General features: G+C 34.9%; 1 protein-coding gene across 1 annotated transcript in view; it reads right to left on the reverse strand.

Annotated features, from left to right (window-relative positions):
- The window catches only part of ADGRB3 (adhesion G protein-coupled receptor B3), a 487,840-nt gene that overhangs the window by 277,585 nt on the left and 196,900 nt on the right, over positions 1-13,355 (reverse strand). The window contains exon 9 of the mRNA XM_070954680.1: positions 10,803-10,997. Within this exon, the coding sequence (XP_070810781.1) occupies positions 10,803-10,997 (195 nt within the window). The remainder of the gene's footprint in view (positions 1-10,802; positions 10,998-13,355) is intronic.

Genomic DNA, 13,355 nt, shown 5'->3' on the forward strand with positions numbered 1-13,355 from the left:
ATAATGGGAACTGGGAAACATATTTATTTATTAATCAAATTTATATAGCTTTAACTTCTTGTTTCTTATGTACAGTGGTATTTATTGCCATATTACTCTGTTTAGAATTATGTTATGCAGAATATCTTCTGAATATTTGCTTGAGTTCAATGAAGCTTAAATTTTAGTACACAATTTTCCGTATAATCCTAAATAATTTCGTTCATTTATTTTAGCAAGCTTAGAAACATCTCACGTAGCCCAGTGGTTCTCAACCTGTGGTCCTTAAACCCCGGAGGGGAGGGTGGATGCAATGTTGACACAGAGAGTCTGCAAAGGCTTGAAGAATGTTATGATTTAAATCGAGTTAAGTCTTGGTGGTCCATGGCCACAAAAGGTATTTAAAGGCAGTTCATGGTGAAGAAAAGGTTGAGAACCACCGACATAGCTCATAGTTTTGTTTTCTTCTAATATAGATGTAACTAGATCCATTCATCATTGGGATACAAAGCCAACAAAGAAATGAAAACAAATCAGACCCAAGATAATTTATTGTTTACAAAGGCCTAAAATGGCAATACACCATTCTATAGCATCAAGTTATGAGGTAGCATTTTCAGTTTCTGCTTCTAGCTATGGTGTTTGCACTGGACAGCCTTTCTATTGTCAAACTAACAACATTTCCCTGGACTCAGAACAAAGACATCCTTAATCCTATCCATGTAGTTTATGTTTATGTAGTTCCCCTACATAAAAAACAACTACAGAATAACTAAGCATTGCTTTTTCTGTGCATAAATTGTATAAATTCTGCCAATGTACCACACATACGCACAATGTATGAGGTTGCTATGGTATATAATATTCTGAGACATCCCAAATTCTTGTCCCAGTTCAGAATCCAGGTCAAAATGTAAATTAATTGATTCTACCAGATGTTACTTGGGACAGAATTGGGTGATGATATTTATTTCTAATTACTTTATTACCAAGATTTGAAACTTCATCATACTTGAACAGGAGAGCTAGAAGAAATGTAGACTTGATAAATGCTGTGCAATATGAATAGGAGGAAGAACAAAATCCCCCGCATTTCTATGATGCATTGAAAGAGAGGTACAATGTGAACAATACTCTATCTGAACTTTTGTATATTTTGCATACAGAATCATTCAAAGTTAATCATTGAACTACCGTTTCATTAAAATAATATCCAATAATACCTTGAAAGTACTCTAAAGTATTCTGCCACTCTACTGTCATCACCCACCCACTCACACCTTCAAAGCTCCAACATACTCCAAAAAGAATAGAGCAGATGGTGCAGAAGGAAGCAGGCAATAGCAAAAGCATCCAGCAGCAGCATCTCACAGCAGCCCACCTCTCAGCCTGATCTTAGCATCCATCAGAAATCCAGTCCTCCAAAAATATAACGTCAAAGTCAACACACCACCCAAAACCAGTCCAAAGAACCACTACCAAAACTGTAACAAGAATAGTGCAGCTACCAACATGCTGTCAAATGCTATAACACAATTAATGATGTATTTCCCATCAATAGCTATCTTTCAGCTTGCTGCATTCTGGTCCAGTCCAGCCCACTCCTGAACCTCAAATCCAAAATGTCTAAGCTGCCAGAAACAGTCTAGTTTATACATACATACATACATACATACATACATACATACATACATACATACTTACATACATCCACTAGGGAAATTTATTCATAAAAAAATTGCACAAACACACCATGTAACAATGAGGCTAGCCCAAATGTGTCTCCTTCCCTCTTCACTATCTTTTATTCCATTCATATTCCTTTTTAATGTATTTAGTCCTAATACGAATACTTCTCTGAAAAAAAATCCTGAACATATTTTCATGCACAGTACATACTTTTACTGGAAGATTTGAAGCAGCAGGAAAAAAAAAATCTGCATCTATTCATCTGTAGCCATTTTAGTTTGGTTTAAGACTGGGTTTCAGCATGGAGACAGCATATGTCGGCTGATGATTTTGGCACAGCTGTGTGTGTATGTGTGTGTGTGTGTGTGTGCGTGCATCACTTGCTTCTGGTTTCCTCGGTGGCTTTCAAGATAGCTTATCATGGTATCCTTCTAGACTAGCTGAGGATTTTGGGAGCTGAGGGCACCATGTTATAGTAGTTCTCCTCCTTTCTTGATAGTTTGTGCTGGTGTTGGCAGTGGTTACATTTTTGGGTTCTCATCTGTAGTGTGCCTTAAAGCTCAGTGCCGTAGCTCCTCCTACGGCGAGCCTATGGCACGCGTGCCTGAAGTAGCATGTGAAGCCATGTTGCCTGGTACGCGCGGCAGCACCCGTCCCTCTTCTGGGTTTCTAGTGCACAAGCATGCCGACGATTAGCTGGCCTTTGTTCATGCGACAGTGGAAACTGGAAGAGCTGGCTTTTGTTTTCCTGTGTGAGCATGCGTGCCAGACAGGTGATCATTGCTTGTGCATGCGTGCGAGAAACACAGAAGAAACCAGAAGTTCATTTTCGGGTGCATGCTTTTCCGGGAAGCTCTTTTTCCGGGTTGCGGCCCAGACGAATGCCGAAAAGATTCACCAGCATTGTCCTATAACATCTATAAAATATATTAAAAAAATGTCTGCGGGAGATCATGCTCCACTTCAGGGTTTGTTATTTGCAATCTATAGGTATATTCAGTTACAGATCAAAATTCCAGATCAACCAAATGATGCTGTCAATGTTCTACCCTAGTAACTGGAAGCTGTAGATCTAGATAAGGAGGAACAGACTCAAGCTCAAAACCTATTGGCTGTTGATTTTTGATTCTACTTAGAGCTAAGGACTTTCCAGCCTTAGTCTTTGATGGGGCTCCACTCCCGTGCTCTAGGCTTGTGCACAACCTGGGGGACATCTTGAACTCAAAGCTCTTACTTGGATCAGTGAAAATACAAGCAGTCTTTGCCTAGCTCCAACTGGTTTGCCAGTTGTACCCAATTTGCATTGGGAGCAATTAAATCTTCCCATAAGATTTAAATCGTCCCATAATTGGACTATCACAATGCACTCTACAAGGTACTGCCTTGAAGACCATTTGGAAGCTACATTAATGTAAGCTTTAAAGAGTTATTCTGGAATAAAGCAACTTCTAACTTTCATTAAAAAAGATAACTCAGGATACTTCATGGTCCTTCACAATTTCCAAGTTATCTGTTGGGCAAAACTCTGTTAAGTAAGGTCCTTCCAGGAAATTTAGACAGAACATGATAATTTTTTCTTCAGAAATCAGTGAAAGCACAAAGGATCCTTGATTTGAGCCAAATCTTGACCTGATCCTAACTTTAAAAATGATAATATGATGTTGGAAGAGAACGTAATGCAGACTCATCCTTTCACATACAGTCATAAATATAATTCCATGCCAAAAGAAATTGATGAGAAAAGAAACACAAGATGGAAAAAATACTTAAAAATGAAGATACTCAAAGGTCAATAATTCTAATAAGGAAAAAAAATGCAGGGCATTAGAAAAAGCCAATGTGGATAGAGTATTGAATTAAGACCATTGGGATAAATTATGGGAGAAAAACTATAAATTAATGATGTCAGCTGCCTACAAGGAGAACCTTTAGAAAATGTTCTACCTTTGGCATTTATCAGATTGGCCAAGATGGCCATGATGTTTTCAAATTGTTCACCTGATTGTTGGAGATGTGGCTATAAACAGGGAACTTTCTACCATATGTGGTGGACTTGTCCCAAGGCCGGGGAATATTGGCATAAGATAAGAAAATGTTTGGAAGAAATAACTGAACAAAAATCAAATTGAAGCCAGAATTATTTCTTTTGGGCATTTTAGATTGGAAAATGAGTAAAAAATTTCAATACATAATATTACACATATTAATGGCAACCAGAATCATTTTTTGCACAGAATTGGAAACAGGCTGATATTCCTTCAGAACCAATGATAATAATATATGAGTGTGCAGAAAAGTATATGAGTGTGCAGAAATGGATAGGCTGTCTATGAAATTGAAAGAGAGAGAATCTGAGTACTATCACATTTGGAACAGATGGTATACCTGGCTTGAGAATAGGAGTAAAATTAATGTATAAGATGTATAAAGTGTAATATATAAACTATATAATATTGATCATAATATGATTGTAGATATTATTATAAGTTAAATGATGATATAAGATAGTGAACCATAGAAATAGAATTTATGTAAATATGAATATTATGGATGATATTAATACTGATATGGAAATGCTGTAATGAGCATAAATTTGTGTTTTGTGTTTTAAATGTTGGAAAAATTTAATAAATATATTTTTTAAAAAAAGAAAGAAAGAAAGAAAGAAAAAGCCAATGTGTTTGAAGAAAAAAGTTTTAGTTAAAAAAAAAATCCCAAAGCCAAGATGCAATGATGTGGTATAAGGAGGAACAAATCACCAAAGATGAGCTCATACAAGTAGCAGATTTATAGAGATGAAATCAAAAAAGCAAACAGTGAGTTGAGATTAGCAAAGGATGCTGAAAACATTAAAAAGGTTCTTCAAATACTACAGAGTAAAAATAAAAGGAAGACAAAGAGTACACCAACTACTCTGTGAAGATAGCAAAAGAAACCCAAAGGTGCTTTTTTCAAGAGGCAACTGGACTTCCTTGTTTTTCTTTGAAGATGCTTCACTTCTCCTCCAAGAAGCTTCTTAAGAGCTGAAGAAGCTTCTTGGATGAGAAGCGAAACGTCTTCAAAGAGAAACAAGAAAGTCCAGTTGCCTCTTGAAAAAAGCACCTTTGGGACAACCGTGACCTGGATGACTGTGAATCTCCATAGACATATAGCAAGGAAGCACATCAAGGAGAAGGCTAAGCTATTATTCTGACTCATTTTTTTCCCTTGTGAAAATGATATATGTTCTAGTAGACTGTTTGTGAAGAACTAGTTCAAGTGGTAGGATCCCACTGAAGCTCCATACAATATGGCAGGAAATACATAATGACTTTAATGAGTTCAAATCTCTAGGGCTAAGTGGACTGTATCCTAGGATGTTAAAGGATCTCACCAATTGGTTGACCCAAAATCTAGCTGTTATATTTGAGAAATCCCGAGTAATATTTAATCAAAATTCAGGCATTTAATTTCACATCAATACCAGGGAAAATTCTATAAATGAGTGCTTTGTAAATAACTTGGATGCAATGACTGATTCCTGGAAATCCACATATATTTGCAAATAAAAAAGATTAAGCTCATTTTATATCTTGAAGGTGTAACTTCAAAGCCAAGCCAAAGCCAAAACCATACAATTCATTGTGTCTTCAGAAAAAAACATTTATCAAAGTACCCATCTTTTGATTACAGACCTAAAGAAGAGGCTGAATATATTATTTTGCAAAATGAAAACTAGGTCAATTTGTATCAAAATAAAAGAAACCCTACATTCTTCAGCATTCACAGCTTTGTAATGGACTTCCTTTTATTGCCAATTGAAAAATATCACATGCATATAGAAGGAGTAAAAATCAGATAATCACTTTCTCTGAAATCATTTATTTCATGGAGAAAATCTTTCCCTTTTATGTCTGTGGATGCTTAATCAAATATGCGCCCTGTCGTTTAGTCCTGATGGAATGTGCATTCATGCCCAATTGCATTATAGACCTACTGATAAAACTAACCTGAAGTTGTTTGATGCATGGCCCACATTTTATTCTTCAAAGAGAAATGAAACTGCATAGAATGTGAATGGAAGTAGATCTGGGGTAATTAGAATGCAGATCTATTTTTTTCTGATAAGTAGAGTTAAAGCCTAAGAATCAGGCACAAAAAAAAATTGACTGCATTCTTTTGTATTTTTAAAACCAGTTAGCTCAATTTCCAATTATAAAAATGATTTCAGTGTTTTATAGGAGATTCTAATAAATGAGATTGTCTGAATTATTATTGCCCTTTTTATGTATCTATTATCTGGGCTCCATGATAGGACTGCTTTGAGGACTTTTAATATAAGCTATTTCCACCATATTATAGTCCCCTATTTGTATATTGGTATATGCTGGATTTGCAAATTTCCTTACATATACATAAAAGGTCATGCTGGATTACAATTAAAGTACCATTATAGATTGGTCACAGAACAATTTATGAATGGTAATTTATAATTTCATTTTCAAAAGAATGCACACTTAAAAAAAAAACACCTGAATTTTATGATAAAAATTAGTTACCAATAAGTCGTCTGAGATTCCTGCCAGGATTTTATTTTAATGTACTTTATGTTCTGCCTTGCCTAGAATGCAAAATAATAATAATAATAATAATAATAATAATAATAATAATAATAATAATAATAATAATAATAATAATTGGAGCCCTTGGGGCAATACCCAAAGGGCTACCCCGCTATTTAGAAATTCTAAATTTGCCGGACTTGAACATTTTGACTCTACAAAAAACCACCTTACTCGGAACAGCTTACATCCTCCGACGATACCTTAACAGTTCCTAGGTCCTTGGTTAGGACTCGAGCTGCTGAGCTATTAACCAGCCTCAAAGGCTGTGAATCTCACTAAAGATTAACCAATAATAATAATAATAATAAAATAATAATAATAATAATAGGTAGACATATTCCAGTTCTGGTTTTGCTTTAAGTCTCCTTTGAAAAATTACAAAGTATAACCATTTTTTTCTTCAAAATTTAGGTATCATTTTCTTGAATAAATCCTAATACAAGTTTATTCAAGGGCAATTTTGTATGCCATATAACAATCAATTAGTAATTAAAATGATTTAATCCAAGTAACTAATTAAGAAAAATATTTCACCTACATGTGTAAGCAGCAGCACAAAGTTCTCCCTTACTAGTGTTCCAAAATGGTACTACCAGAGAGCATCAATAGTTATGGTGTTCTGTAGGATAGCAGATTACAAAAATGAATCAGCCACATTTCAACACTTATTATTTTGGCTGATCCTAATCAATTGAATTCCAGGCTGTGTAGCATTTAGGGATGTTCATTTATTTCACTGTATTTGTATGTGATTTTATCTCACTTTTCATCCACACTGAATACTCAAGACCATTCTGAATATTCAAGGCCACTAACAATAATTAGAATATAAAATACAAATCAAACATGAATTTGTGTTCATCATTGTTAAAATTATTAACAAATCAAAGCCTGTTGGAAAAACTGTCCCTTGGCTAAAGACAGAGACAGTGAAAACACAAAGTGGTACAAAGTTGTTGCCATGGGGTGGGGGTGAGAGTTTATTGGGTTTTGCAATTGGGGTTTTACTACCTGGAGTCACTGTAAATTGGGTGGTCATATAAATTTCATCAACAGAAAAGAATATTAGTAGCACAGGATTCAATGGTGGGGTCCTTGCTGCTCTCTGAGCTTGGTTGGTTTTTTTTGCAGATGTTTCATTACACTGATGATGTTACCTAGTTGGGCAATAAAAGGTCTTCAAGAAAACAACCAAGCTTAAAGGACACCAAGGATCCCAAATATATATTTTTTCTTAATAAATAAATAAGTGCATTCCACAGTAAGACCACTTTCTTCAAAAGAAGATTGCTTTTCTTGCAAATGAATGGGTCTCTGTAATTTGGAGTTAAATTGGAGTTCAGAAGAGCCTCTCCTCCTGATCTTACTGTCTGTCTAGGTTTGCAACCAGAGACAGTCAGACTTTAGGATATTCAAGTCTCAACATCTTAAATTAAGGCTGTGAGAAGATGGCAGTTGGTATAGATCACGGGTGTCAAACTTGCGGCGTCACATTGCTGTCAATGTGCATATCACAACATTTTTTCCCTTTGCAGAGCTGGGATGGTGGGGCCTGCGTGTGACACATCCGGCCTTCAGGCCACCAGTTTGACACTCCTGGTATAGATTATCATGTATGGATAGCTAGTTATTCTGGAACATACTGAGTAGTCTACCTGCCAATTTTTCAATCATTTGAAGTTTCTACACACTTTTCAGGACTTACTAGACAAAAATAGAGTGCTATATTCAAGATGGGATCAAACCAAATCATAAACAGCCAAATCCCATCAACTCAGGAGTAAATGGCATGGACACAATTGGAAAAATTGTGCAGTGATAAAGCTGACAATGTCCTGATAAGATTCTGATATCTAAGGACCAAGAAGCTATTAACAGAGTTGCTTGCATTTTGTATTGTCCTTACAATGATGAGCTAAGGGGATGGAGGACTGCTATAATGAACTGCTGCATATTAAAATTTATCACTACAGTTCTAATACTGAGCATTGCATGAATACTCTTAGCACTTTGAAATATTGACCAGACAGAGGCTAAACAAAGCACTATCACATTTATAGGTTGCAGAGGAAGCATTGCAGCTGTTATTTTTATATTGGTATGCTGTAGCAAGGGAATGTTTTAAGAAAAAATGGTTTTAATTAGCATTTGCAACAAACCAATTAACCAACCAGAAATGTTCCATTCCTTGCTCACAAAGCCAGATACGCAAACGGTTGCATGATTAATTCTTAGAATAAAATATTGGTCTACTAAACAGATGCCCATGTTCTTCGTGCACAGAAATGTAGCAATATTCCATAACAATTCTAAGCCTGAGGTCATTTGACAAAATTAGCATTCAAGGAACATCTAGGAAAATCTTATCACTTTGAAATGCTTTATTAATATATTTACTGGGTATGACAAAATCTGATCTGAATGGTTATAGAAATTTGGAAACAATTTATGGCTAATATGTTTTTTAATCTCCAACTTTGGTGGCTATTTATTTATTTATTGAATTTATATTGCTGCCTATTCACCTATGGCGACTCAAGGTGGCTTACAAAATAAAAGACCACATTTAAAACAATAAATGTGCTATTGCTTGTTATATGACTCTATCATCAAAAATGAACAACGTTTGGTAGAACAAGTATCCAAAACCAAGCCTCTTTTTAGTAGACTAGGATGCTCTAGAATGGATAAGACCTTAAGCTGAATGGAGACACATAGTTTACTTGAGATATTAAGAAAAGAAATCTGAGAATTTGTCATTGGTGCCTGTGTCATTCTCTGTAGCTGATGACAGAAATGATATGCCTTATGTAATTATTTTGTATGTCCGTATTCAAGCAACCGTGAAATATGATCACTGTTTTACAGAGGTTGTTAAGTCTATGAGTTTTGCTGTTGTATTTTAAGACACTGGTCAGTTGAGCCATACTTAGTAACTTCCTCCAGTCTTTTCAGCTTCTTTGGTGAAAAAAGCATTAATTTTTATATTGTAATACTGTTGACAATAACTTAAACAAGCTAGACAAGGCTTAGATTTGATATACTATATAATAACGTCGACTGTACATACATCGTTTTTATAGCAATTTTGATTGTACGTAATCCTAAAAGGTCATAATACTCAGATGTGGAATAGTGCTACACTACTACAAGTTTCACATTCTAATGCAAATCCCGTCCCTGCCATGATTATATGACATCTCCCAAGTTTGAAAGAAATAACAGTTGCAAAGCTGTACCACTATAGTTAAAATGTAGTAACTATTTTTTTCACTGTAACATATGTGAACAATGTCTAAGATGCTGGCAGCAGGGGGAGTATTTAGAACATAATGATTTCATTAATATGAAAAACAGGAATGCACTTCTGCAAATGTAATAATTTTGTGACAACAAAAAAAAGAAATCTGAACAGGGAGTTCAAACATAATGATAAAAAAAGAGTCTGTGTTCCAATCTGCAGCATGCAAAGCAATTTTGGGAGCATTTTGATGGCAATATGATGATACCCTCACAGAGTCATCATCATGCCACAATTATGTACTTGCATCCCAACCATGTCATCATAGCTTACATTGACACACATTTTTGTTTATTTCTTCCCAACTCAACTTCTCTGAGTATTTGTTTTTTTTAAATAGCAATTTATTATTGTCTTTCAAACCTAAAAAGGAAACTGTAGTTGAAATAGATTTATAAATCTGATTTAGAGAACAAATGCAAAACTTGATTAGACATTCAGAAGCAATGTTGAACATTGGCTTTCTTGAAACTGGAAATTAAAGAGAGTTTTGACATATTTAATGAGAAAGGACGATTTAAACTCAAGACTTCATCCTGAAATAGGCTTTCACCATTGTAACTGAAATGACTTTTACTGTAGTGTTTGCATACACAGGTGAGTACTGGCACAGGATGATATTGTATTGTTCTATGCATATCATGTCATAGGAATTTCTGGCCAAGGGAATTAATGGGTGCATGAGTGAGCCAGTGAGATTTTTTAAAAAATCTGTGCTTGTTAGGACTTTCGTAGTTCAACACTGAGCAATTTGTGTTGCTGACAGCAATAAGTAACATTGTTAAAACAATCTATCATTTATTATGATGAGTGAACTCAACCAACATCTACACTGGATGACAAGAGTTCTCCAAAATCTTATGAGCCATTCTGTTCCTTTATTATTTTTTTAACTGGAGATGTTAGGAACCAAATCTTAGTCAGCCTACATGTAAACCTTTTTACAAGTCAGTTTAGTCTAGTTAAGGCTAGAAACCAGGAGATTCTAGAAACTCTAGGATGTTCTAATCCTGCCATAGGTATGAAAGATGGCTGGGTGACCTTGAGCCAGTCACTCTCTTGCAGCCCAACTCACCTCACACAATTGTTGTGGGAAAAATAGGAGGAAGAATGAATATTCAATATGTTTTCCACTTTAAGTTGTTTATAAAGGCAGGATATAAAAATATGATAGTAATAATAAATACATTGTTTTTTTCATATTGTTTCACAACTATGGTTTCACATACCTGAACACCATCTGATGCAGGGATATAACTTGCTCTCTTGAATGTATCTGTAACATTTCTGAGAATTTCCACAGAAACTAAAAGATCCCCTGCGTAAAAATTCTTCCTCTGAGTTAAATCCAAGAGAGTCTTCGTCACCTGAGACATTCCTTCACCAGCCAGTGTCCTCTGTCCTTTCGCAAGATGTTCTTTAATCTATAAATAATAAAGGAAAATAAAAACATTAGAATCTATTCTACTACATATTTTTAAAATGCTACAAAATTATTTTGGAAAGGGTGAGAGGGGTGTATAAAGCTGTGGCCTTAGTTTCACTTTGTGATTGCTTGTTTTGAGACCTTCACACAGTTAGAACCTTTCCCGAAGTTTCATTGCATTATTTTCATTGTTCAACTGTGTTCATTTTGGTGTTTGGATTTTTAAGGATAGTGTACTGTATGTACATTAAAATTACACTAAAGGGAGATACGATGGAACAAATGTTAGGAACTCCTGCTATAAACATTTCCAAATTCAAAAACTCTACTGTATAAATTGCTGGGTAAATGCTTCAAGTCAAAACATTTATACTGCCCATACAGATCTTTGTGTATTTACTATGACACTTAGGAGCATGGAAATGATCAAAAACAGACGCATCTGCATGCCCGCAGCTCCCTCCTAGTTTTAGCTCTATGCTTACAAGTCCTAGGTTTATAACATTACTGACATAATTTGCAGAAATTATGTAAAGTGTGTGTGTGTGTGTGTGTGTGTGTGTGTGTGTGTGTGTATGTGTATGTGTGTGTGTGTGTGTGTGTATTAGGGGGCTGGAAAAATCACACAAAAAGCTGGTGCAGATCTAATGAACTGGAGAATCTGGAGGAACATTATTTAAAAAAAAACCAGCTGTAGCTTTATATGGAGCTTTCATACATATTTTCTATGAAAACCAGACATCACTGCACAAATAACCACTTTATGATAGCAAATAACCACTTTATGATAGCAATCTACATTCTATTCAAGACACTGGCAGAGCATTGATTTATAGGTTCTTTTATATTATGTATGTCATAGAGATAAGTGTGAAAAGAATAGCACAGTAGAATCTGACTGACTCAGGCTTGCTGTAGTTTTGAGTAATTTATCCCTAAGATGAGTGACTGATGGGATCAAAACATGCTGGAATTTATTTTGGCACAGCATAATAAGTTCTATTTTACCCAGCTGATTTCTTAAGAAGCAAAATCCAACTCTATGCAATTGCCAGGTGACACTCTTCTTTTTTTCTATCTCCCTTGATGTTTCTTTTGAATTTAAATGGACGATGTGATCTAAACCACATAGAATCACTCTATGAGGCAGGTGGGCTGTTTCTAAGTGTGATTTACAAACAAACACTTTTAAGAGGAATAGATGGAAAAATCCTCTTTTTGTCTATGTAACTGGACTTGATGTTTGAAGTTACTATAGAACTTATCCAAACAGTCACTGTTGCACATGGAAATGGTGATATGTCCTTGTTAAAAGAGAAGAACTATATATTGCCATTCACATATATATGGGAGCTTTTTATTGCATATTTTCTGCTCTGTTGCCCCCATCTTACATATCTTATTTGGAAAAGGACCAACAACAGGACCAGCAGAATAAAAGATAAACAGGGGAAAATCCAGTGGCTTCAAAGGGGGAAAAAAATAAACCAACAAATTGAGTAATTATGACATAAGTCAAGGGATGATGATAAAATATACCTTCTTAGGAGGAAAAAGACAACCTTGAAGTAAACAACAAAGGGACTCAGAATTGTATGTAAAAGAGCAGAGTCTATTCTATCCAAAATTGTTCACTGAGTAGGTAGCAAGGTTTATACTACTCTTTTCTACATAATTATTGTTCTACATAACAATCTAGTAAGTAAAGTATATTTTATCTCCTTGATTGTTTTTTTTAATAATAACAGAAAATGTCTTTGCAGTCCAATAAAATAAGTGGTTCCTTCACTTGGTATTAGATATTTTGAATGCAAAATATATAGAGATGAAAACACTTTTGTGGCTTTGACTATGAAATATTTCCAAATTATGCACAAAAACATTAGATACTCTTTTGGAAGAGATTATTTTGTCATCAATAAATCAGTAGATTAAAGATACTGTCAAGATATTTTGGCAAGAGCAATCCAGATTCAGTTAACCATGCTATCTTCTCTTTTGTTCATGTGGCAAAGGTGCATTGGGTTTTTAGTTACAATCAAACTATTGCTTTATTAATAATTTAATTGAGATCTTTTAAGATAGAGAATTTAAGGACAAATTATACAAGTCCCTAAGTCTATGAGTAGAACTCCAACTGGCTCAAGTACAATAATAACATTCCTCATGAGTTAAATTTAATCACAGTGTGAAACAGTTGTTTTATTGTAGGTATTTCTACTTACAAATATTATTTGCCATTTTGATTCTATCACATGGGGCTGCTTATATTTTATGACTCTGTAAGGAACTTCCTTCTTCTCTTCCCTTTTCTTGCTCAGTAAAAGCTGGCAGTCAAGCAGGGAGGGATTTTTAA

The sequence above is a fragment of the Pituophis catenifer genome, unplaced genomic scaffold, assembly GCF_029215685.1.
Source record: "Pituophis catenifer annectens isolate HBS135680 unplaced genomic scaffold, rPitCat1.0.hap2 SCAF_1, whole genome shotgun sequence".
Taxonomy (NCBI): Eukaryota; Metazoa; Chordata; class Lepidosauria; order Squamata; family Colubridae; genus Pituophis; species Pituophis catenifer.